This window comes from Rhea pennata, chromosome 9 (genome assembly GCF_028389875.1).
Source record: "Rhea pennata isolate bPtePen1 chromosome 9, bPtePen1.pri, whole genome shotgun sequence".
Classification (NCBI taxonomy): domain Eukaryota; kingdom Metazoa; phylum Chordata; class Aves; order Rheiformes; family Rheidae; genus Rhea; species Rhea pennata.
In genome coordinates this window covers 89,068-115,347 of record NC_084671.1, presented here as the reverse complement: position 1 = coordinate 115,347, position 26,280 = coordinate 89,068, and the positions used below count along the sequence as shown (strand labels likewise).

At 35.8% G+C, this 26,280-nt stretch overlaps 1 protein-coding gene and 1 non-coding gene across 5 annotated transcripts; both read left to right on the top strand.

Moving 5' to 3' along the window:
* HLTF (helicase like transcription factor) lies at positions 1–24,474 on the top strand. Of its 4 annotated transcripts, none has more exons than XM_062582581.1 (24): positions 1–69; positions 1,265–1,475; positions 2,072–2,238; positions 2,713–2,846; positions 4,403–4,500; positions 5,202–5,276; positions 5,475–5,666; positions 5,770–5,865; positions 6,724–6,772; positions 7,687–7,774; positions 8,456–8,535; positions 9,280–9,369; positions 9,592–9,689; positions 11,233–11,376; positions 12,178–12,316; positions 13,046–13,181; positions 13,440–13,619; positions 14,102–14,223; positions 15,499–15,680; positions 19,176–19,304; positions 20,622–20,734; positions 21,019–21,199; positions 22,503–22,583; positions 23,265–24,474. In XM_062582581.1, exons 1-24 carry the CDS (start codon positions 50–52, stop codon positions 23,415–23,417), a joined length of 2,958 nt encoding a protein of 985 aa, XP_062438565.1. In that variant the 5' UTR covers positions 1–49; the 3' UTR covers positions 23,418–24,474. The 4 variants fall into 4 exon arrangements, with proteins under 4 accessions (XP_062438565.1, XP_062438566.1, XP_062438564.1 ...); XM_062582582.1 differs by having other exon boundaries at positions 4,400–4,500; positions 5,511–5,666; XM_062582580.1 differs by having other exon boundaries at positions 4,400–4,500; positions 15,502–15,680.
* Positions 17,404–17,474, top strand: TRNAV-AAC (transfer RNA valine (anticodon AAC)). The gene has a single exon. It is a non-coding gene; the product is annotated as a tRNA-Val (tRNA).
* Positions 24,475–26,280: the final 1,806 nt, after the last annotated feature.

Genomic DNA, 26,280 nt, shown 5'->3' with positions numbered 1-26,280 from the left:
TGCCCGGCCGTCGGAGCAGCGCCGCGGCCGCGACAGGCCGGCTGCCGCCATGTCGTGGAGAGTGCCCAAGTGAGGCGGGGGCGGGAGGGGCTGGGCTGGGCGCGCTGCGCTAGACCGTCAGCGGCGGGTCGGGTGCGCACTGGGCTGCTCCGCAGCCACGCCCTTGGCGGCGCGGAGCCGCGGTGGCGGCCGGCGCAGCGCGGTGCAGGGCGGGGCGGGCCTGCGGCGCGCTCTCCTTGCCCCGGCAGCGCCGGCCCGGCGGGCGGCTTCTGAGTCCTAGCAGGGCCCCCGAGCGCTCCCCAGACGGGCAGCGGCTGTCTGCCTTCCGGCTGACCCCTCGCGAGTTCCTCTGCAGTGTGCTCCAGGCAGACTCCTTAAGCTGTTTTTGCTATCAGAGGAAGTACAGTGTTGACTTTACAGTTGCTTTAGATGTTACGTGCAAAATAAACCAAAGTGAAGCTGTGCCAAGGTCCAGAGAACTCCCATGTTGAAACTAATGGCTTTAATTAATAAGATTCTTAACATAATTGGATGTGCAAAACATGAATAATTACATGTTCATTTAAACTTCATAAACAGACATTTCCATCTGTTAGTTACTGTGCAAGAGCAGGAGTTATTAGATGTTTCTTTTCGTCAGGGAACCTGGCTGATAGAAATTTATATTACAGATCGACAAGTCATTACTTGTTAGGTGTAATAAAAATGTAGGGAAATGTTGTTTAGTGTTGCAACTTGCAAGTATTTCTGATAATTCTTTTGTGCTGTCACTTGTGGATCTGTAGGCATGAAGTCATACAGAGGCAATCAGTTAACAACACTCTTCTAACTTCTCTCTTAAATGAGATAAACTGGCGTTTGGAAAATACACAGAAATGCTACTGTGCCAACTACAATTAGAGACATAACTAAGGGAAAATGATTTCTTAATGTTGTTGCCTAAGATATTCCTGCAAGGGAATGTGTGGTAAAATGCACAAATACTTCAGTGTTGTCAGTTATGTTGTCAACTCTTATTTATTGTAATTTGACTAAATGAATTTATTGGAGATTAAAAAATGGCATAAAAATGTTACTCTAACATAAGACTTTTTTGAATGTTTCAAGGGAAATACTATCCGAATAAAATTGTTCGGCTTAGGTTTATAGGTAGCCATCATGTAAAGGGGTGAACGTAAGTGGTTACAAGGAAATAATCTTTCAATTGTTATTATTTGTTATAATTAAGTTATTGTCGAATAATTCACATTGTGTCTTTCTGCAGAGGTTTTACGTGGGAATGCTCGCCACATAACTTCTACATGGAAGAGAGAAACTATTCTCATAATTCCTCTTCTGAGTTTTGCTCCAGTCTTAAGTTAGAAGGCTTCTCTAGAGGTGACACTTCTGGAACAGATGAAGAGGATACAGATTCAGCTATCTTATATGGAACTTTGCGAGGAAGTATCGTTGGATTACGATACTACACAGGGGTTGTAAGTGCATGATAAATAATAAAGCAGAACAAAGCGTTGCCAACTTCAGAAAAGACCTTTAATTAAATTTCAAAATTTCACAGAATTTTTGACTGTGTAGTGTTAGATTTTTTTTCCCAACTTACTGTATTCAAAATTCTTCACGGGAAATGTATAATCTAAAACTAGTTTATTTTTCAAAATACAATTGCAGTAACTCTCTTTCAAATATGATTTAGTTATTTCGTAAATCGGCTGATCCTCTGACTCAAATGAAGATGATTGAAAACAAGTAATTACATAAGTCTTTGAACTGTTCGGACTGACATAAAGGGATGCTTCTTTACAGAAAAGGTTTTACGAGACTTACACTCATCTGTTATGTTGGTGTCGGATATAGTTCTTGCTCTCAGGAGTATTTTCTAAATTGCTGACATCAGATCATTCTTTTGTAATGCTTTTGGTATTTTGAATAAGTGTTAGATTATTACAGTGACTGAACAGAATGCTATGCCAAATTAACTTTAAGCTTCAGGACATTTAAATAAATGTGTTTTAAGTACTTCTGCAAATAATTTGCACCTTAATGAGTTGTTTTGGGGTTTTGTTTTTGTTAGGTTAATAACAATGAAATGGTTGCACTGCAGAGGGAGCCTAATAATCCTTATGATAAAAATGCAGTGAAAGTAAATAATGTGAATGGAGACCAAGTAGGACATATTAAAAAAGAACTAGCAGCAGCATTGGCAGGCATTATGGACAACAAACTAGCAGTAGTTGAAGGGTAAGTGGACAAATCACACTTTCAGTTCCATGAATTATAAAGTAATGGAAGCATTCTATTGCTCTACTCTACTGGCATTTTCAGAAAACTATTATAATTATCCTCTTTTGGCAGAAATGACAGCTCACAGCAATATGATTAAAACTTCATGTTTTCAGGCTCTTTACTACTCTTTACTACTCTCTTGAACTACTTACATTACAGTTCATTCTTTTGCATATATGATAAAATTCAGAGATCGTAGTGGGAGCAAATTCCTGAAAGAAAGGTCATTGTGGAACTCTTAAACTAGATGTGGTAGCTTCTGTAAAAGACTTTAGGACACATGCTGCATAAGCTTGTCTGGAAAACTATCTTTTGCTGAAAATAAACACTTTGGAATACCTTTTACTGAAAAAAAAAAGTTCATTATAAAAGATTTAAAAAATTAAAGATTAATGTAGTGTTTTGTATTGTTTCTCTGATTTTTAACAGGGTTGTCCCTTATGGAGCAAAAAATGTCTTTACCATGCCTGTACAAATGAGTTTTTGGGGAAGAGAAGAAAACAAGGAAGCTGTGCTAGATCGACTAAAAATGCATGGATTTAAATTGGCTCCTCCTTTGAAAGGTAAGTCTTGAACTTTTACTTTTTAAGATATTGAAGTTGAATTTCCTGCTGGTTGGAACAAGTGCTTAAGGGCTTGATGTTTGTAATAGTGTTGTCATTCGTAAAACTTTTAAAATTTAATTGGGGAAAAATGCCGAGCTCACAGCTATTAATTTTGAGATTCAGAGAAACTGTGCTTTTGTATCCTATCTTTTAAAATAGCTACCAGCAACTGGAGAGGCATTTGAGCTACCTCAAAAATACATTGTTTAAGTTAAAACAGTAAGATTTCTCTGCATTTCTCTAGGTTTGGATTTTTCTTTTCTTTCTTTTCTTTTTTTTTTTTTCTTTTTTTTTTTTTTTTTTTTTTTTTTTGAAATAGAAAAGATCCTTTCATGCAGTGAGGTTTCTGGGACAGTGCTACTGTTAGCAGTTAGTGCTAGAACATGTATCCTGCTGGAGGTGTGAGCAAATTACAGATGAGGTGTGGTGCGTAAATGAATAAGCTTAGCAGAGCTGGTGCTTTGCAGTGCCAGCTTTATACAAAAGCACCTGTGCTCCTGGAAGCAGGCTTTGTGGAGGTTATAGCAGTAATCAGGAGTAAAAGTGGGTGCAGAGGGAAATACGGTTATCTCAGTGAGGCAGGAAATACCACTAGTTTTCTCTAGTAGAGCTCAGACTCACTGATACTGGTAATCATTTTAGGGGCAACTGATTACCCTTTGTCAATTTGTTAGGGGTCGTCATCTCCTTAGTTATCTCAAAACTGTCTATGCCCATGTGTCCTTAAACTCTTACTCCCCTAAGGGGCCAAACAGTGGAGTAAGGATTGAAAGGCATAAGTGGTGCAACTTAGGGTGATAGATATGCCTTGGTATTTGTCAGGTATTAAGAAAGCTTTGTTTCATATTTTGATTTCTTGTGGTTGCTGGATTGTATTGCCATGCGTTGTCTGGGGCTCTGCAGTTTTGTTTACATTCTTGAGGTATGTGTGTATGGTTAATTTGTCAAGGGCATAGCTTTGGACTTACCTTAAAATTGTCAGCTCCTTATGCCAGTTTTCAGAACTATGTCATCACATGAGTTCTAAAGAACACAGTTCTTGTATATTAAAAATGTTGAGTTACAGCAATTTTCATTATTAATAGGAGTAAACATTTGGTGAAAAAATCAGTTTTCATGATTAATGTATATGTTAATGTAAAACAAGCTTTCAGTTGCTATCTTTTAGGTTCTATTGTGCATTGCTAAAGATAAATAGAGTTTGGAATAAAAAGCATTTTGTGTTATCAGTCATCTGAGCAAGTCAACTTTTATACAGCAGAATAATATTTAAGAAAAAGAGATGCCATCTCAAAGGACCCCAACCCATAGCTCATTGCCTCTGAGACTTAGGAGGCTTTGTTGAATGCCTTTGTAGCCCATAGTAAGTAAAGGGTAAACTGAGACTAAAAGACAAATGGGAAAAGATACTGGACAGGTGTTTTATAGTGCCTGTGATCAGCCCTGTTGCCCATGATCCAGTGAAGATTGCCTTCATACCTTTTTCAAAATACTGTGTTTTTAACGACAAGTAGGTTCAGAATGTGGTTTTGGATCAAAGTGGATTTCTGGAAAAACTGGACCAAGTTACAGTGCTCCAATTCATGCTGCTGTGCACCTGACAACTGAACAGGTTTGCTTTTTATACTTACATTGCAAATGCTAGGAAGGTAGTATTTTAACAGTGTTGTCCTTTTAACTCTTTATTAATAAAATGCTACTTGTGAAGTGGAAGGCTCTCTCTTTAAGCAGTTAAATACTTTTTTTCTTGTCTTTGAGCCACGAAGTTGCTTTAAAGGTCACAGTCATATTGAACTTCTGAACTTTTTCTTTCTTATACTGTAAGCAGAAATTTCAGCTGTGACAGTCTTGAGTCCCTTGACAGGTTTTGGGAGGTTTTGATTGTTTATCAGTTCCTTGTATGTGAGTGTGGTTGTGTATTTTTATTTTTCTGTCTCAGTGTTTTACCAGATAGCAAGTATTCTCACTTTCTCAAATGTAAAATAAAAAGAGACTCACAAAATTCATCTTAAAATTAGGGCAAAAGTGATCTGTGAAGATTTTTTTTTCAAATTAGAGTGAATTAATTTCTGTACTGAGTATTATATAGGGATGCGGCGCTTGCTTTTATTTGCCTATGTGTATCTCAGAAAAACTGAACTTAATTTTATATTGCAGTCACTCACAACTCATTTGTCTGCCATTTCAATAAAACATAGTCCAGCAGCTTAGGTCTTCAGTGGTGGAACTATCCATACTTATTACCAGGTATAGAGTCATTGAATGTTTAGTGATACCATGTTTTAATTGCATTTTTTTTATTCATTTGTACAGCTTAAAAATGAATTTGACAAATTGTTTGAGGATCTGAAGGAAGATGATAAAACTTGTGAAATGGAAGGAGCAGAGGTATTACTTAAGCATTTTCTATAAAAATATAAAAACTTATTCTCAAGCAGGTACATGTTTAGTTCTGTCATCTAGTCGCATGAATTGCTTGGATCAGTCAAGATTTTAGTAGATAAAAAAAAGAATTTTTAAAATGATTTCCCCCCCCCCCCCCCCCGAAAATGGTAGTACGGTATAACATGTCTCTTTAATTTACAGGCTGTTGGAACCTTGTTGCTTCCCCATCAAAAGCAGGCTTTAGCTTGGATGATTTCACGGGAGAACAGTAATGATTTGCCACCATTTTGGGAAGAGAGAAATAATTTCTATTACAATATACTTACAAATTTTGCCGTAAAGGAGCGACCAAAAAATGTCCTTGGAGGAATACTAGCTGACGATATGGGATTGGTAAAAATATTTATCAAGTTTGAATTTTTTTTATACAAGTTGTGTATGTGTTTTTTTTTTTTCCCTTAAATCCATGGAATATATGACATTTTATATTATGCAGGGTAAAACGCTTACTACTATTGCATTGATTCTCACAAATTTTCAAGATGGCAAGCCTCTTCCTGTTGAAAAGATCACAAGTGATAAATCTTATGAGGTGAGATGAAAGGAAAAGAATGCTTCACAGTTAATTTAGCAGTTAAGCAGTTAATTTAAAAAGTGCCTAATGTAACTTCCTATACTGTGAACTTTTTATACTTGCTATACATAATGTTATCCAAGTAGGTCAACTAGGAAGAATAGGATAGATTCGTTGCCAGTAGGTAGGGTATGTTATTTTACAGTGCATGACTGAGCTGTAGATTTGTGTTATCTTAGAGCGCGAGTTTGCTTATACTCCAAGGAAGAATGAACTCAGAAACTTTGAAGGAAAAATATTAGGTTGTTAATGTTGTAAAGGGAATTATAGGGAAAACTACAAAAGGGAAGGGAAACTACAAAAAATTGAAAACACAAGTGTGCAGGCTCTTACGTAGTCTAGTTCAAGTGTCTGCTTTGCTACGTTCCCCTTTCTATATGATTTGCAGGACAGTGAAATAAGCTAAATACTGGGATTATCTGATTTATTACACAGTATTCCCTTACAGTATTATGGCTGAGATTTTCACTTCCTTTTCTAACATACTTGCCTAAATTTAACACAATAATGTTTTATAGTTGACCTCAGAGTGTTAAGGGGGGAAATGTTACTGGTGTATTTTCTTTCTAGGGCAGCTGTGTAGCCTGTTTTTTTTCCTCCCTTCTGCCTTTCTGTAGTTTCATTTGAACTGTGTATGTGGCTACTAAGAAAAAGTGTAACTTCTTCCACAACTTTTAAATGATCTAGCTGCATAGCACTGAACTAGTTTTTCATGTTTCAGAGCAGTAATTAATTAAGGGATGGGTAGTGTAATGGTGTTACTGGCATTATGTCCTGTTGCTGCATTGAAGAATAAAAGTTTCCATTCCTCCTTAGGAATCTGGTGCTACTAGCATGAAGAACATTGGACCCAAACTACGTAAAGGTGACAGTAAACTGTGAAGAGACCAGTAGTGTTTACATGATAATTAATGTAGTTACCTGAGGAACTCTTACCCTGTGGTCAGTTCTAGGATTGCAATACCGGTCTGATTTCACAAGTGTGTAAAAACTTTTTACAAGCTAAGTATCTCAGAGAAGTATTTAAAACATGTATTTTAAAGATGTTTCAATTGACATATAGGAAGATAAAGTGGCTTGTGAGAAACCTACACATTGGAGTATGTTATCAGATCCAGGAGCTATAACTGAGTTACAGCAAAATTCTTTCTGCAAGTGTTATTCTCTCAGTTTCAGTATCAGCTCTGCCTTAATATGTTTTCTTTTTGCGTTTGCTTCCTGTGTGCTATTTTGGCTGAGTGCAGAAGTGAGATTTTGTCCTTCAGCCAATAAGACATTAATTAAAAAAAAAAAAAAAAAACTTTTTTGTATGCGTGTAAACTATATGCGTGCACTTCTGATCATGCCTTTTTGTCTTGTGATTGATTTTTGTGTTAGGCAATGCAGAAATCCCTAATTATTGAGACTTCAACATTAAAAAACCTTTCCTACTTAGCATTATTTAGAACTGTTGGTAGAACTTTATTGGGACCCTTCTTGTTATCAGTACAATGCTTGCATTTTGCATGCTCTTTTCTTGACAGTTTGGTTTCTGACCACCTGCAAACTCGGTACACTTTTTATGACTTTGCAAATTATTAACGTTTTTTTAAAAGTACTTTCGTTTTTCATTTGTGATCTCAGTAACATTCATTATGTGCAGAACAATTCAGCTTGTCTTAATGAAAGTCTTTTGTTGATCAAGTTACTCTTAAGCTGTTTTGATAACCAAGCTGAAGAATATGCACGTTTTTTTCATAATTATGGTTCTGTATGAAGGATCTTTGCTATTTCTTACAGAATCTAGCAGTACAGTGGAATCTGGAGTTTCTGATGTAAAAAACCTTAGAACTGTTCCATTGAAATTCTCAAGTTGCCATCTGAAAAGGTAGATACCTGGAATGATCTTTGTCTTTTTGATGATTTGTTAAAAATGGTTGGTTGTACTTGTTTTTGATTAAGCATAGCCAAAAACGTGTTCCTGCTCTCTCTCTTCCTCATTCAATATTTTATACTTATGCTTATATTTAACTGTTCTATCTGTATGTTGTGCTTTTGGACATACTTTTTAAAAATTAACTTACTCTAAGCAGCATTTATGACTCGGATATCTCCTTCAGCAGCAAAGGAGTCTTAAACATCAGTGTGTATTATCTGAAAAAATTGTTCTGGAGTAATCTTTTCCTTTTAACATCCATCATTTTTTTTCATGATTAGAAAATACTTCACAGGTATGCTTCTGTCAGAAAGACACAAGCTGATGAAGCTGTGAAGCATTCTAGTATGTTTGAATTTTCCCATTGTGCTAGCTTGTTCTTCTTGTAATAAATGTGAATTTCAATGATGATCTGTACTAATTTGTATGAGCATCATTCACCCCACCACACTGGTTTTTTGATTCCCTTTTTTTTCTGCCTCCCTTTAAAAAGAAAATTTTCAAATCGTTATGGTCTGTTATTTGCAACAACAAATTAGTTTGCTTTGTATTTGTTCATGCTTTTGAGACTTACTATCTAAATTCAAGTAGTAGTAAAATTTCTTGTTTTTCTCTTTAATGTTGCTATCTTAGCGGTAAAGCCAAGAAACCCAGATATTCAAGAAGCAGTGACTTGGGAGAGTCTGAAGAATGTCTACCACTGCAAACAGAAAGTAAGTTCCAGGGAATTCTATTTTTATCCTAATCGTCAAAAAAATTTAAAAAGTGTCAAGCCTTAATTACTGTGACACAACCTCTTCCTTTTTTCACCCAACATTGAGAAGGATTTCCAACTAACTGGAAAAGAAGTTAAGGAAACTTCTTAATTGTATTTTTTATTCAATGAAAACTTTAAGCAGAAAATTTTACAAATAACCATTTGTCTTACGTATTTTAATTGTTTCTTTAGCTGTGACAAGCTATGAACTTAAACTTCACTACTTAGCAAAATAAGTAGTGAAAAATTGAATTAGATTTTTATGATTTGACAAAGATGTTACCAGGGCACTAGAACTGGAGAAACATTCAAAAAATTTAAGTGTACCTTTTGAGGTAAATGCCTAAATTGTGGTCTTGAAAAGGCAAGAACATGTCATTTGTTGAACTAAGTATCTTGCATGAAAGAAAATTAAGGGTTACAGGTAATCTTCCGTGAGCAGTAAGTTTAGGTTTAAAGTACTTGGGGCAAAACCTGTGCTAAACTACTGTTGTAATGATTGGTAAATGAAATTCTGAAAATTCATAGCCTGAAGTAAGGAATTGTATTAGAAGCTATATTTATGCACGCTATCTTACTGTATTGGAGAGGAAAAGTAATTTGTTTGGTTAACACATTTGAATATATGAAATGCGTCATAAAAATAAATGCTTGCATACACATGGTGTGAAAACTTCTTATGTTTGTTTGTTCTTTGCAGCAACTTCTTGTGTTGTTCCAGAAGATACAGGCTTTGGATCTGTTCTTGTAGCATCGCCTACTCCTTTAAAAAGAAAAACAAAGAGGAAGGGTAATGAAGAAATAAACAGAGCATATTAATTTCTGAGTATTACTTGAAGCTGAAATACTGTATAGATGCCACTTTATAAATGAAGCATATTTTGTTATGAATTGCTTTGATACTGTTCAGATTAAGAAATACAAACAGAACTTCAGGGAACTGTGCAGGTTCTATGAGCTTCTACTGTGCTTTGAGGTGGACTGTTATTAAATGTGACTTCTATTTTCTCAGGTACCGCTAGCATTCCATCATCTGAGAAAAAATACTCTGAAGACGGCTCCAGAACAACTCTGATTATATGTCCACTGTCTGTCCTAAGCAACTGGATTGTAGGTTCTATGGTCTTCTAATGTGTAAATGTTATTTTGATGCTGCAGAGGTAGCACTGCTGGTAAAATGTCGTGGTTTTCCTTTTTCATAAAATAGAGCTCCTTTCACAAGGGAGACATATTTGAGAGAAATTGTAGAAATGAAGTAGTATTGTATTAACAGTGCAGTTCCACAAGTTTACTATTCCACGTGCCATTCCAATGAGCTTACTACTATGAAAGAGAAAGAGCTCCCTTTCCATTCCCTGCTTCTGGCTAGGCAGACTGGCACTTCTGAAACTTTGTTGTGAGCTGATCTATCTCCTTAAACTGGGGAAGGAAGCGGGGACATGCAGGAGACATGTCCTATTTCTTGCATGCTCAAAATGAAGTTACCGTTTATTGGTAATGCGTGTAACTAATCTATTAGAGATGTACAGTAATTTGATGATTCTACTCTTTGTGAAAGTAGATCTGCTGGGGGAAGAGACTGAGGGGCCCTTTTTCGCTCTGTTTCTGCATAAGTTACAGTTTTTTTGCTTTCATACCATTTTGAGTGAAAATATTAAGGGGATACTTTAACTTTCAAATTATGTTTTATCTGGAAGTCCTTGCTACCTGTGGTTATAACATTAATAAGAAAAGGCAGCAAAATTTTAATTTTAGACTGTAAGTAAAAAATTCAAATCATACAGTCAAGCAGGAAACTATAAATAGTTTCAAAAATTATTCTTTTTATTTACTTGAAACTGAATTAAGTATTTAAAAATGGTATGTCCAATAATTACCATATACCGAGAGCTTGAGAGAACAAGTGTAAGGAATATAAGCCGTGTGTTATTTAAGACTTTGCTGACAGTCATGCAGCTGTTTATGGTACATTGTATCACGAATTGCATTGTTGTGCAGCCTGGAGATAAGTACTGCATTGTAATACTGCATTTAATTTTTATGGCAAAAAGCTAAAAACCTAAGATGGTTAACCCAGTAGTGGGAGAAATTGTAAATGAGTAGTAAGAGAATGAACCACGAAGAGAAGAAGGTAAAAAGTGAGAAAGAATACAGAAGCTCTCCCATTACAGTTCGGGAGGAACAGTAGATTTTGAAGTACATATACCATCAGGATATGAATTAATATTTTACAAAAAGTAGAAATGTAGTTATCAGTATGTTACACTGTGTGTGTTACTAGTAACTGAGATGAATATTCCTCATCCCTCTTGTCACTTGGGAAGACAGGTAAAAATAAACCGATACTGCTCTTGTTACATAAGCAGATGTAGAAAATCTGCACTGGAACAGGTTGCCCAGAGAGGCTGTGGAGTCTCCTTCTCTGGAGATACTCAAAACCTACCTGGATGCAACCCTGTCTAACATGCTCTAGGTGACCCTGCTGAGCAGGGGGTTGGACTAGGTGAGCTCCAGACCTTCCAGCCCTATCCATTCTGTGATCTGAGTGCTAGGGGAAGTGGTTATTACTTAAGCCAACTTTCAGGAATTTTATTATAATAATAATGTAGTGACACAGTATCTTTTGAGTGTGTCATGGTGACTTTCCTTTCAGGACCAGTTTGAACAACATACCTGCCAAGATTTTCATCTAAATATTTATATTTATTATGGTTCTCACCGTAACAAAGACCCAGCAATTCTTTCAGAACAAGATGTGGTACTGACAACCTATAACATTTTAGCTGCTGATTACGGAGTAAGTAAATGTGAAAGTGTTCTGTGAAAATACCCAGCATTTGGGATAATGATGGCAGCGTATTTGAGTGCTGTTTTGCTGGGCGATCCAAAGGGTATAGCTGTAGGTCTGCTTTACACGCTTTCCAGCAAGTTTGCTGTGGTAACCAGTGGTGTTCTTTGGCTGCTTCTGTGGAGAAAATGGCTTTGCTGTAATGACGACATCTTTAGGAAGAGACATCTTAAGGATAGAGAAGTGTGTGAAGTGTGTAGATTCCTACAGTTCTCAGTGGCATGAGACCCCCATTTCTACTTTTCTGTATCAAATTCTTGAGGTAAAAGCATGGTTCCATAGCTCTTGGGGCGCATAGGGAAGATGTGTTCTATACAGGCTGCAACCAAATAAATCATATGCCTATGAATTCATAATTCAAAATAAGACATAATTTGAAAAGTGATGTTTCCACAGACACAACACAGCCATTTTAAAAGCCTGAAGTATAATGTAAACATTATTTGATTTTGTAAACTCTGATTTATCTTCCATATCTTTGTGTTGTTGAAGCCTCTCCTTTGATTCCTTTTGCTGTAGTTCATCTTCCACAATAAAGTCTGAGGAAAACTCATAGACCTTTACAGGAATCATTAAAAGAATTAATGCCTCATTCTTAGTTTTACTGTTCTTTGCTGAGAAGTAAACAAGATGTAAATAAATACTTTCCATTATTAGATGTGAAGTTGTTACATTAATAGCTTAAATTAATCCAAATTGAAAAGAAATATTTTCATTTGAGTCAAAAGATCAAAAAATACTGTGTTTCAGATCGGAGATGACAGCCCATTACATAAAATCAAGTGGTTGAGAATTGTATTGGATGAGGGACACACTATACGAAATCCAAATGCTCAGCAAACTAAAGCTGTCTTAAGTCTAGAGGCACACAGAAGATGGGTACTTACAGGTAAAATATTTGACATGAGGAATTGCAATGCATATCATCATAGAATAATACCGCCTTGTGTTTTCAAGTAGCTGTTTTCACTTTTTCTGAGATGTGCCTGATGTCTGTCCATGTCAAATTTATTTTGAATGTTTTTAAGCTTGTCTTTGGTCGGTGTTTTAGGCTTGTTGTGTTTGTTTTTCTTTTATCTCTTCTGGGTTTTTTTGGTTTGTTTTTTAATTCTGCTTGTGACAACAAATTTTAAAATAAAATTCGACATCACAGGTTCAGTGAAGATACAACCAAAAAGGACCTGTTCATGTACTGACATGTTGGATTGATTAGGAGTTTTCTCTTTCTTGTTTATCTGAATGTTGGAAGGTTTCTGAAATGTGCCACAATCCTAGAAACTGTCTGGGACCATGCAAACATGATTCTTAACATTAACTTCAAGAAGATAATGATGTAGCTACTGGTAGTAAGGATGGAGTGAAAAGATTATCATCCAAGACTTCCTAGCATTGAGAGCTGCACTTCTCTCACTTGCATATATTTGAGTGCGTTTTAGTATTTTAAATTAAAAAAATAATATGTATTATATAAAACAACAGGTCAAACTAATTGTGAGAATCCTTGTCTGCTGTTCATGGTTTGGAAAAAGCATAGAGTTTTCACTTTGACTAAAACTCTGCATTTTTAGACTCTTTGAGATTTTACAGTCTTTTTTTTGCTTATTTACTTTTTGTGTAGGTACTCCTATTCAGAATTCTGTAAAGGATTTGTGGTCTCTTATTTCCTTTTTAAAACTGAAACCTTTTACTGATCGAGAGTGGTGGCACAGAACAATTCAGCGTCCAGTCGCAATGGGAACTCCAGGAGGACTTAGGTATGAAGCCTTCCCAAAGAGTTTGTGGGAAGGTGTGACTGACGCTATGAGGGCAGTGTGAAAAATGAATTTTTCAAGTTTAAAACTGAAATACTTAACATATATTGTCGGTTCTTTCATGTTGCAAATTAATGGCTTGTATTTTAGTGCTAGGCTTGGATTTTGTGCAGAACATATATTTATGCAGTAAACTACAGAAAATACCCATTGGTAATTTTTGTTAATGAAATAATAAGTGGTCCATGTGTGTACTTTCAGGCGTTTACAGTTGCTGCTTAAGAGTATTACCCTTAGAAGAACTAAAATAAGTAAAGTTAAAGGAAAACCTGTTTTGGAGTTACCAGAGCGTAAAGTACTTATTCAGTATGTTACGCTTACAGAGGAAGAGAGACAAATCTATCAGTCTGTGAAGATGGAGGGCAAAGCTGCTATTAAGAGGTAAATAAAAAGACTGTCTGAATCCTGAAACTTGAAGTTTGGTATCACAAACAAGTGTTCTGGAAGTTTTGATCATATTAGCTATAGTAGCAGAGGATGTCAGTTTGTATGTCCTAAGCTAATAATTGTGAGTTAATAGTAGCATAATTGTGAATTAGTAGTAGCATCTGTTCAGCTCTGAAGTGGAGACTATTGCTTAACTATGTATTAGAAGTTCTAACCATCTTGAAACAAAACAATGTCAGATAGCTGAAGAACGGTCTTAGAATTTTTGTCACTGATTGTTAGAATTTCTTGTAGTAGAACATGCTACTGATAGCATTTTGTACCATTTTTCAGCAGAGGATTTGAGAAAAAAATGTTACTCAAACAGGACAATGAAAAATCAGAACATAATTCTGATATCTGAACTAGATCCCTTAATGTCATCTGTTACTTCAGACTGTAGTATTTCATACTCTAACAATAATATTGTTGTTCAGATTTTTCAATGAGGGGACTGTACTAGCTCACTACGCTGATATCCTTGGTGTTCTGCTCAGATTGCGACAGCTCTGTTGTCATCTTCGTCTTTGTACAAATGCATCTTCTAGTTTTTCAACTGGTGAGTGAGTATATTTGGTTTCTGCATTTCTAAAAACAGGACTTTCACTTTGGATTCAAGAGTGCAAACATGTTTGTGTGCTTTCTGAGCTTTCTTTCCTGGCCTTCCTCCTGTCAGCTTGGATTAGTGACCTTTTAGCTTTATTCCCTTCTTCCTTTCTTACCATAATCTGTTTGAATATGTTTGAGAAGTGGTCAAGGAAATACTCAAATAAAAAGGAAAGCATAGAAGTGTTAGTAGTTATAAAGGCTAGAAGCAGGAAGTGATAAGCCTTTACAGCCCCTCATATAAATGACTGAAGTGAGACCTCTGCAGAGGCGACTGTAGAAAGCTTGTTAAAAAGCAGTGTATATGTTGTAATAATTTACAGAAGTGCTTTTGCTGCAAGTTTCTTCTTGCCTCAAGAGAGAAGGTGTAGACGAGTTTGGCAGAGCTGTTTGTAGATTGTCGGAGGATCTGATGACTCTTCAGCAGAATAGGAAACTAGTGACTTTTTTTGTGGCTATAAGGAGGGGTGAACACAGAGAACTGAAAGGAGCGTGGAACTTTTTGGGAGAAACCAGAAGTGTACTGCTGCACAGTGTTAAAAATGATACCATTTTCTTCTTTCAGAAGAAGGTATTGCATTTGTAAGTATTTAAATACTATTTAAAACACTCAATTTAAGAGTTCATAGTTTTAGTATTTCAAAAAATCCTATTGTGAAATGCCATTAGTATAGTTGTTATTTTTTTCAAAAAAGACTAATGAGAATATGATGTTGAATTTTTTTAGGTGGCTGCTATTTATCTTTCTGAAAAATACAGCTTGAAGAAATTAGTGAATAATTGTTTTAATAATTATTTGGAAATCAATTAGTAATTGCTAAATATTATTTATTTATTTATTTGTAAGAGTGTTTCTGAGCAGCCTTAACTATAAATAAAGTGACTTCCAACACCCCAGTAATATCATTGCTACCTAAACAGCTGCCATGTGAAAATTGCTTGATCTCGTTAGGCATTATGTTACACATACGTTCATCACTGAGCTTATAGTCTAGGTTCTTTGAGTTCTAGTTACCGTTTTTCCAAGTAAGATTATTCCTAGTATGTCTTGAAATAGTAAATTAGAATTTTTCTTTAGTTTTTGTCATCTTATGTTTTTATAATTGTAGGCTAAATCCTTATTGTGTAAAATTGTTAAAATTGTGTTTTGATCAGTGGAACTGTGTTAATATGTGCCAGTTAAGTTTCCTATATGGAATATCTATTTTCAAGTGTTTTTCTGTATTAGCAGGTAATAATACTCCTGAAGAACTGCGTCAGATGTTAGTCGATAAAATGAAGTTGGTTCTGAACTCTGGTTCAGATGAAGAATGTGCAGTTTGCTTAGAATCACTGACTTTTCCTGTGATAACACACTGTGCACATGTGTTTTGTAAACCATGTATTTATGAAGTCATCAGAAGTGAACAGGTTGGATATTTTATGGTTGCATTTAATTGTAATAGCTATTCAAAAAGAATTAAGAACTGGTACCAGCGGAAGCCCATCTAGCTGTTGTTCATTGTAAATCATAATTGGTAAATTGTCTAAAACTTGTCATCCACTGGCCACTAGTATAAAAACTGTTGGCCTTCACTTGAACTAAGGACTGTCAAACTGAACAGTGTTAAGGTCCATCAGTATGTTCAAAGACCTTTTCCTGTGCTTTCCTGGTTCTCACCTTTTCTAGCCCTTGGGTGAATGTGATGACATCAAATGCATTGTTGTATACCTCTATATGGCTTGATCCTTCTTCATTATTTGCATGTGAAATAATGCACATGTATTTTTGTTGTACTTAGAAGGGACCAAAACTGTATATTGGAAGCTGACCGTTGAACTAAAAACAGCTGCTCTCCTTATTCTTCTCTAACAGATTAATGTCCTGTGTGTGGAACAGAACTCAAATGTGGGCAAGTGTCTTTCCTGCAACATGTAGAGCTGTGCTGCCTTTCAGTTTAGGCCATCAGATTTTCTTCCTCCAGAACAGAATTTGTGGTTCATCTTCCATTGGCCACTTTTTTGAGGGGGAACCCTTCCCCCACCCCTTTTTTTAATGTGTTCCCATGCAGTTCTAAGCTATATTCTGCTTTCTTGCTTGTCCCTTGCTTTCTGAGGGAATCTGATTGTATGGTAGTTCTACCATCTGTATTCACCACTTTCACATTTCCGCTCTGGAATTGTGTGTCTCCCACTCAGACATGGCAGAGCTGCAAATACCAGGCTAAACCTGGGTGGTACTTCTTGTGAGGCAACAGAGGGCAAAATAGTTCCTGCCTGAATGTAGTCAAGCCTAGGAAATGTAGTGTGTTTGGTATGTAAATTTACTCTTTGTGTTGTCACACACAAATATTCCAATGCAGATGGCCCAGTCAGGAGTTTCTGAGAATTTTGAGGGAATCTAGTGATGTGAAATTATTATCTAAGGAAAGAGCACTTGCAGAGGCCTTTTTCCTACGTAGAGTTTCCTGATGTGTCTGATGTGTCTGTACCAGAGTCAGTGACCCTTGCCACCTTCTTGAGTATCTGGATATGTGGAAAAATCAGTCAGGTTATAGTGGGGCATGTATTACTTGCATAGAAAATAAGACTTTTGCTTCACCTGGAAATGACCTTGGATTTTGCAGAACTAGAGTCTTTGTCTAGTCTCACGTTGTTCCAAAGATTGCATTCATAGTAATCAAGTCTGAGTAGTGAGGGCAAGTGTAGGTTCTACTTTCTCTGGATCTGTCATGAGTTTCTAAAATAGAGGGGAAGCATTTGAACAAGTTCCTATGTTCAAAATGATTGCTGGTTTAAGTCAAGTCTTAAGGGGAGTTTCTGCATCTTCCAGTTGAAATACTGGCTCACATCTAAATGTCAAAGTCAAGAGAATTAACTTGACTTTTCATATAGTAGGTATTTGTCCTAGGGCTGCATCTCAGTTGGGTAATTCTTATGACAGAATGGTTAGAGCAGTTACTTTATCCTAGTATATAACTTGGAAGAGTAGAGGGATAGCGTAGTGGTTATCACCTTTGTTTTACACACTGAAGGTCCTGGGTTCAATCCCCAGTGGAACCAACACCAGGAAATCTTTGGAAGATTGGACTAGATGATCTCCAGCAGTCCCTTCCAACCTTACTGATTCTGTGCTAGCATAGATTTGGGGTTAGGTTTAGCTCAGTTGGTTAGAGCGTGGTGCTAACAATGCCAGGGTCGCAGGTTCAATTCCTGTATGGGCCACTTGTTTGAGGGTTGGACTAGGTGATCTCCAGAGGTCCCTTCCAACCTTACTGATTCCAAGAGGACTTTACTGGCCATCTCCTCTTCAAAACAAAGCAAACCAATAAACCAGCCCACACCTACACCTCCAAAACAGTGTAAACCCATACAAGGTCTACCAGCCAGGATGGTAGCCTATGGTTTCCATTATTAATTAAAATGGGAGCATTAAACTGGCAGTGAGGAATGGGATGTGAAACTGCCAGCACAAAACTGTTGAGTAAAAAGATCGATCTTTCATTTGTTATAAACTTCAAGGTAATTTTATCTTTCTGATACTATTTATTGAAATTGGAAAACCTTTCAGTGGTCAACAGTTTAATGAGCTTTCCTCTGTGTATCTACTGTATTCATCTAAAAACATGCCAGATAAGCATCAAATGATGTGGGTTTTTTTTTCTAGATTTTATTATGAGAAAATATTTTTGTCATTTTCATATCTATTCACTGCAAGTTCTCCTTTTCTGTGTTGGCATTGTACATGTGCATTTTTGTTATTATGTTGGTTTTAATTCCAGAACTCAATTCGAGAAGGGATGCATGAAGATACGAGGAAAAAAAAAAAAAAAAAAAAAAACACTGATGTAGTGAAGGAGATTTGAAAATTTCCTGTTTTTTTCAAATCTGTCAGACTTTATTTAATTTTTCTTGACATTAGAGGGGTTTGGATTGCTGCCAAATTATGGAATGTTCATTTGTAGCTACATTTGTGGAGACTGTTATTTCAGATTCCTCTGTGGCAAGAGGAATGAGGCAAGATACAGTTTCTGTCTTCTGAAAAGGAATCATTATTGCTGCACTAATACTGTATGTGCACACTATGGTTGCTGGCCTTTCAACTATTGTTCATTCCAGATCAGCATTCTGAGAGGTGCTTTGCTGCTTCTGTGCAGATTGCTGTAGAAGTTGAGTCAACCAATTTTAAGTGGTTGTGCTCTTAGTCAAAAATTTTTCATATTTATCTTTTTGATTCCCTAAGTTGCATATTTGTATACCATACACAGTCTTAATTTTGTGTGTAGTTCCATGAAAGTGCTATTGCATAGATTCTAAGCTTTGCTTTAGCCGAAGTTTATGTATGCTTCAGAGAGAAGCGCTGTTGGTGTTAAATTGTGTCTTATTTCTCATGTTTGTTATGAGAAGGGGAAGTTGGTAGCCTGTGTCTGATATCTGACCTTAACAAAGCATATTTCATCAAATTACTACTATTTCTGTGCTGATGATGAAGACAGAATGAGTTCAAGTTCATTCTTTGCTTACAAATAAGAATGATCCTCACTTTAAAAGATGGTTTGTTTTTTTTGTCTGTTTAGTCTTCTCCCCATAAACCAAGTATTCACTTGCATTTAAGTCTTCAGCTACCTATTTAAAATATAAATATGCTCAGGAAAGACTTATTTTAAGGAAAGCTGAGTACTGTTAAAACTTTTAGCATTTACATGCTACCTTAAATGCTCTAACAAATGTAATTGTTTTGATTATGTTATGTGACTGGGGAGTGGGTCATGAGGAAGAATGTACTACTTGAGGATTTTTTAATGGATAACAGTACAGTAACTTAGTAAAATGTGCTTTATATTGGTGATCTTTAGTATTCACTATGATTAATTTTTTTTATATAATGTTTGTTTGGGGGGGTTGGGGATTTGTTTTTTTTTGTAGCCAAATGCCAGTTGCCCCCTTTGTAGGAATGAACTTCGAGTAGAGCATTTGGTGGAATGTCCCGTGGAAGAGGAATTAGACTCCAGTAATGGGAAGAAGGGTGATCAGGAGTGGGTATCCAGTTCAAAGGTATATTAAATTTTGGTTTACTTTGATTTTGTAGAGCGCTCTCTAGAACTTTTGTGTAAATATGCACGTTTTGAATTACTATTTAGAAGACTGCCCAGCATGTCAAGCCAGCACAGGAGAAAACACATAATCTGGTACTCATCTTTGTGTGGACTTTGACGCATATTAATTAAATATGACTTTCAGTGGAAGAGCCTGTTGCTTTATCTTTTGTTTCTTTTTCTGACAACTGAGTAGTTTTGTAACCAGTAAAAGTATTCAGCTCTTCCTTTTGGAAACTAAAAATCTAAGTAAATAATTCTTTCTTAGAAATTGACTAAAAAAAGGAGATATTTTCAGCTCTGGAGGGGAAAGTGAATGAGCTTTACATATTTAATACAATACTGTCAGATAAAGCAGTGAGATATTTTAATGTTACGTTGTAGACCTTTCTTCAAGATCTGACACTTTTTTTTGCATCACGTTCATTGTGTGCTTACTGCCAAACATGAAAATTTCCGTTTTGTACTTCCAATATTTTTGTTGTTTTGAGATTACTTTTTCAGAACATTACGTTTGTCATTTAAATTTGTAGTGAAGTTACTGTTATTTCAAAAGATGTTTGTAAACTTATTCCCTGCAAATCTTTCTGCGGTGACCTAAGAAGTTATTTAGGATATTGCACTCTAAGGTGAATCAAGGTGTTTTCTAAACTAGTGCCTCTACTTCTCTCATTTACATTCTCTAGCAGTAGTTCTCCACCTCATCGTAGCTAAACATTACATGAGAAAATTGGCTATGTTCTCTGCCTCTTACCAAAGTCCGTGCTCATTTCTTCTCACGCTGGTCCTGAGATTTCTTCTGGTGGCTCCTTGTCTTCTGCCATAGCCAGTAAAGGGTCTAGCAGAGGTTATTTTCTTGTGTATTTCCAGGGCGGGAAGCCTTTCTCACTTGTTGAGTTTTCCTGTGAGATAACACTGCCTTATGGCTTTCCCTTGCTCAAAACTTAGTATTCTGAGTTCCAATGCTCTGTTCCTTTTTTCCATCTGCTCTGGGGTTAGGGGAGTTGTTGATTCCTGACAGTGAGAAGTATGCCTGGAAGATGTGTTTGTTATCTTCCTTTCCCCAGATCTATGGTTTGTAACCATTGAAAGTGCTCAGCCCTTGCTTTACTTAGGAAACTAAAAGAAAGTCGACCCACATTACTTAAGATTAGACAGTTTGAAAGGTATTATGGAACACTGATTTCTCAGTTGATGTGAACCTGATCAAAGCACTATTAGGAATGAAACGTGACCAAGTCATAATCAAATTGCATAAGTCTTCGTTTGATTTCAGATAAATGCTCTAATGCATGCTTTAATAGAACTACGGAAGGAGAATCCAGCTACTAAATGTCTGATTGTTTCTCAGTTCACAACCTTCCTGTCACTGATAGAAAATCCTTTGAAGTAAGTGGAACTACTGTCATTTTTTAGTAAGCACGTGCTCATTTAAAAAGCTTGCACAAAGATGGTCTCATTTAAGTTTTTTATAACTTCAGAATATGAACATGTTATTAAATACTTTGTTTAGTGGCATAGAGCATGAATCTCATTCTTGTTATTTTTAATGTATAGCCCTTAAAATGAACAATTTTAAATATGCATTTCAAAGTAGAGGTCAGGTTTTGCCTATGTTTGTTTCCTGTTGTTACAAAAAAATGAATTGTTAAAAGTTATTATTTTCTCTTCAGAAAATCAGGGTTTCTATTCACTCGTTTGGATGGTTCCATGACACAGAAAAAAAGAGTAGAAGCAATTCATTGCTTCCAAAGCAGTCAAGCAGGATCCCCAACCATAATGCTTTTGTCTCTAAAAGCGGGTGGAGTTGGATTAAATCTGACAGCAGCTTCCCGAGTGTTTTTAATGGATCCTGTAAGTAAAAGATTGTTCATAATGACCTGACGCAATTGAAGTGAAGCTCCTTTGGTGTCCTCCTCTGAGGAGTGACACTGATAGGTATCTGTTAAAGGGCAAGCAGGGCTTTTGTTTGTTTCTCTGGCGCATTTTTGCTTTATCACAATACTTCTGTGTCCATTTACTTCTCCTGAATGGAAGGACACCTGGAATGCTAATAGTATTCTTTACAAAATGATGTGACACCTTACAGTGTAGCATTTGATGTCAATTTTCTTGTTTTTCTGTGGATACTTTTTAATGTGCTTTTCTGCTTGTGCTTTTGAAACTTGAAGTGGTGCAATGTTTTTTGCTTCTGCAAAAACTCTTATTTTTTGTGCTATAGTGCAGTGCATCTGTAGGTTCTGTTATTTTTGTGACCTTACTTACAAATAAAGACATGAGTGTGAGATCACTTTTCACAATTGTAGGAGGCTAAGAGTGATGATGGTACCTGACCTTAGGGTGATTAGATTTTTTTTAGTTACTTATGTATTTATTTTTTAGTTAAAACTCTCTGGAAGAAACATAATGAAAAGTTACTTTTAAGGAAAGAAAGCGTAAATTGCAGTGAAAAAAGAAATCATAGAAAAATGATATCTCTCAGAAGAATCGGTTTGTGTCTCATCCTGTCTGATTATTCACTGTATAAAACTAACGTTTTTCTGTTCACTTCCTCCCTTTTCCACTATTTACTCTTTATGTCATATGTCTTAAATTTTTGAAATTGGAAAGCGATACAAATTCTCAAGTTCGATTTCACCTGAAAACAAAAACAAAGTAAATTAAAATAATGAAGTGTAACTCCAGACCTGGTATCACCAGATACCACATCTGGTTTCACCAATAGTAAAGAAAATGTACTAGCTTGGCAGTCAGGTTAATGACAATATCAGCATGGAGACAAAAATTATCTACTTAATAAAGGAATTATATATGACTGAAAATATGAAGAGGTAGCCTTGGAAAATTGTAATATATCTTAGAATATTATCATTAATTGTGATGTATCTTAGAAAGTATTGTTTCCACTTTTGCTCCGTTAACTCTTTATCTTATCCGCATTCCTCTTTATCTTAAGCCTGTTTAGCCATCAGAGGTTCTTAGACAAAGTCTAAAATTAATTTTTTGTGCTAGCCTCAGACTGGGAGTAGTTCATTTGCAGTGCAATATTTGTCCGATTAAGTGCGGACGGTATGATAACATTTTTAATGATTCTATATGTATCTTGCTCTGTGTTTTGAACGTGATTATTTAACTTCCTCATTGTTGCCATTGATAGGCTTGGAATCCTGCTGCAGAAGACCAGTGTTTTGACAGATGTCACAGGCTGGGTCAGAAGTACAGTGTCGTTATTACTAAGGTAAGTTGAAAGAACGTCTGTTCGAAGTTGTATAACTGTGATTAATTTTTTTCTAAAAAGCTTTACTGTATTTTTTGTAACAAAATTGTGGCATTGTATGTCTCACTGATAAACTTAACTGAAGTTGTGGTGTGACTTTTGAAAAGGGGCATTGGATTTTAAGGTTAACTTACAAGTAACTTATTTGCTGTGAAATAATAGTTTTAAAAATAAAATGTCCCTTTTGAGCTGTTTGGAGTGGCTAAGATGGTACTGTTGCTGTTGCCTAGCCTGGTTGTTCCTGCTCATCATTTTGGAGGTATTTAGAACATTCTTTCTTATGTCACAGCAGCTTGTTCAGCTGCAAAGCAACTAGTCTGTGTCATCCAGTACTTAATCACAGAAATAATACTTGGTAATATGAAGACAGATTCTCTTCTATACTTCCAACAACTGTTTAAAAGAAGATAAAACAAAAAGAGGAAAAAATAATTAAAATGCTAAATGTTTTCCTCCAACTGTTTTTATAATCCTTCCCTCTTACATTTTCTTTGCAAAGAAATTAGATTACTAAATAATGTAATTATGCTTTGGTGTACTTTTTTTTTTTTTTTTTTTTTTTAAGCACCTTTTTTATTATTATTTTTAAGGAAGGGAGAAGAGCTAATGCCTTTGTTTCAGTGAGGGTTTTATGTATTTCAGTTCATTGTGAAGGATTCAGTAGAAGAAAATATGCTGAAAATCCAGAATAAGAAGAGAGAACTTGCAGCAGGAGCCTTTGCTACCAAAAAGCCATCTGCAAGTGAAATAAAACAAACTAAAATTAATGAAGTTAAGACACTAATTGATTTATAGTTTGAAATGATGGTATTTTTAGTAAAGAACATAATAAATAATTTAGGTAATATTGGTTAATCTTCAGTTTATTTCTCATGACACCTTATAATTTTGCTATCTATGTGGTCAAAACGTAAATGTTAGCAGTAATTTAAGCCAGAAAAATTAATTTCCTCCTAAATGTTGATTTAGAAGTGCATAAATGTATTTTACAGTACTGAAGTATTTCCAAGGTATTTATTTCTTCCAAATGTTACACATTATATACAAAGGTTTAAGAATTCCTTAAAATCCCTCAAAATAGAACTGCGTATTTTTCATGCATTCTAAGAATTTCGTTGCTTTTTAGCATGAAAAGTAAACAGCATGTGTGTTTTGTTCTTCTAAAACATCACTCTTAAGAAATGAATTAGCTTCATGTTTCAGTCTCAGTGTTTCCTGTTAACTAAACGGATCTTTTCAAGTTTTTGTTTCAGTACAGCTGGTCAGTGATCATTTTGTAAGAAATTCTTACTTTTGCAGACTATGTTCAAATATGGTGTTTATTTCAAAATGTTTAATTTGTGAAGCACTGGAATCTTTTTCATGATTTCTGAATAATGCACAGATGTAGCAGAGAGTTCTTCTGTTGATTATCTTCCAAGTTCTAGTCAAAAATTGATTACTGCATTTGTAAAATATTTTCTTCTAGTACTTTTCTGATATATCTAATATTTTTTTTTATAAAAATACGTGTTTTGCAGTTTGGATAAAGTGATAGAATCAGAGGCGTATATTCATAATGCAGTTTATGATCACTTAAAGCACAGTAGCATTGTTCAGAGTTTGTGTATGTAAGTTGTGATACATACAGAGTACGACCCTAATACTAATAGACCTTAGTAGCTAACAGCATTCTCTAACAGTTTTCTCGTACTGCTTAACACTCTTCCAACCCAACCCCACACATTCTGCAGGTTGAAAGATGCCTTAATGGAATGCTGATCTGCATACACCTTGACTGATACAGGAAAGAGTTGTTTGGTAAATCACTCAAATGTATGTTCCACAAACTAATAAACAGCACTGAAGAATACTGGATATTCTCATCTGTTCCATCTTGCTCTTCTCTGGAAGACCAGTTGATTCTGGTGTTTTGTTAAGTGTTGTGAGGCAGAGAAGCTGGCTTCCCTGTAATGCTCAGAATTGGAGACATAGACTGCTATGTTTAGACTGCGTTTAGATTCAGGAAGTATACTTGGCAGCAGAGAAATAAACTTGGTAATGCCTTTCTTGTTTTTCTTACAATCAGCCAATGGATATTTTAAGATACAATGTGAATTGCAGGCATAAGCAGAAATGAAAAGGACTGGGAAATAAAGGCAAGACATTTTACAGTTGGAAAAACAAGGAGCCGATGGAAGGCGTGAGAAAGGACTTGAAAACATGTGACCTGTCATGATGGTCCAGTTTTCAGGGAGCAAGGCAGCATGTTAGCTATATGCTGGGGAAAGATATGTTTTAAGTTTGTTAGAGAAAGAATTAAAAAGCTCTGAATGATGGAAACAGAGCCCTGGCAGCTGGTTACACCACAAAACAGCTGACAACAGAACAAGAAAACAGATGTACACCTGATACAGAGTGTATGCAACAATCCTCCTGTTGAAACATGCTTGTGTATGTGTTGCTCATGCTGTACTGCTAGATCTGTAAGTTGAAATTTCTTTAGGTTTGTGGCTCACATTCAGGAGGTTGGAAGTGGAGAAGCAATTTTCATTGTGAATGAAAGATTTGGCTTTGTGTCATTGTTGTCTTGTCCAAGTTAAAGTTCTCTGGAGACCCATTTTAATGGCTAATCAGGCTACATCACTGCTTGTGTTTAAAATAATGCTGACCACTTACTTTGTAATGTAGAATAGTGACATTTTGCAGAGTAACTTGAGCTGTGACATGATTGACTTGTTAAGAAACCAATTAGTAGTAGTATCATTTTTTCACCTACCAGATGATGATTTCCTGTTCCAAAGCCAGATCAGATCTTACTGGAGTTAGTATTAATCTGCATGGCTTGTTAAGCTGTCCCCCAAGAAAAACAGTAATGGTTTCCAAGAGAATAGTAAAGGTCAAAGCTGAGAGCAAAAGTGATGATTGGATAGATCAACTGCTTGAGTGGCTGAAAAAACATGGTGGGTTTTTTTTCAGTTTTAACAAAATAAAAGTTGTCTGTGGTTATCGGTACTCTCTTTCCTGGAGTTCTAACAGTGTGCTCTGACATGTGCTCATGACAGATGTAGTTAAATTAAAAAAAAAAAAACAAAAAACAAACAAAAAAAAAAAAAACCCACAACTTCTGGACATTCAACTGTTACTCTGAGTTGTCACCATAAGGACAACCTTAAATGATACATTTTCTAAAGGCAACTATTATAGCAACAGGACTGTGATTCTTTTGAATAATTAAGATTAGAGCTGTAGTTAAGCTACTGTGTTAAGAGTACCTACACCTCAGAACAGCCATTTGATGTGTCAAAGTAATACTCATGTGGGAGGAAAGAAGGAATGTATACTTTGCTAATGTTGCCTGCGTTAATTATGAAGGAAATAGTGGCAGATAATGACATAATAACTCTTACTGAAAATATGCTATATAGGGTTAGGTAAACAGATCATAGCTTTTACTTCCTCAGACTATGGGTAAACACTTGACCTTAGTATGAGTCAGGGGCTAGGACAAGATGGTTTTACAGGTTTTATTTCTTTACTCACTGTTTGTTAACTCAGAAAATACAAGTGCCGGTCTTCAACATCTACTGTTCCTTAGAGCCTTTTTATTTTGTGCCTTATTTTCTTATATTAATGTAACAAAACTTATATGCTAAATCAAATTTTCAGGCTGTTGTAG

What these genes read in the sequence shown, in the direction of transcription:
- HLTF (XM_062582579.1), top strand. Translation starts at nt 50, where the DNA reads ATGTCGTGGAGAGTGCCCAA. An exon ending in AAACTAGCAGTAGTTGAAGG is followed by an intron (nt 2,239 to 2,712) that starts GTAAGTGGACAA and finishes GATTTTTAACAG; the next exon opens with GGTTGTCCCTTATGGAGCAA. An exon ending in TCAAGTTGCCATCTGAAAAG is followed by an intron (nt 7,775 to 8,455) that starts GTAGATACCTGG and finishes TTGCTATCTTAG; the next exon opens with CGGTAAAGCCAAGAAACCCA.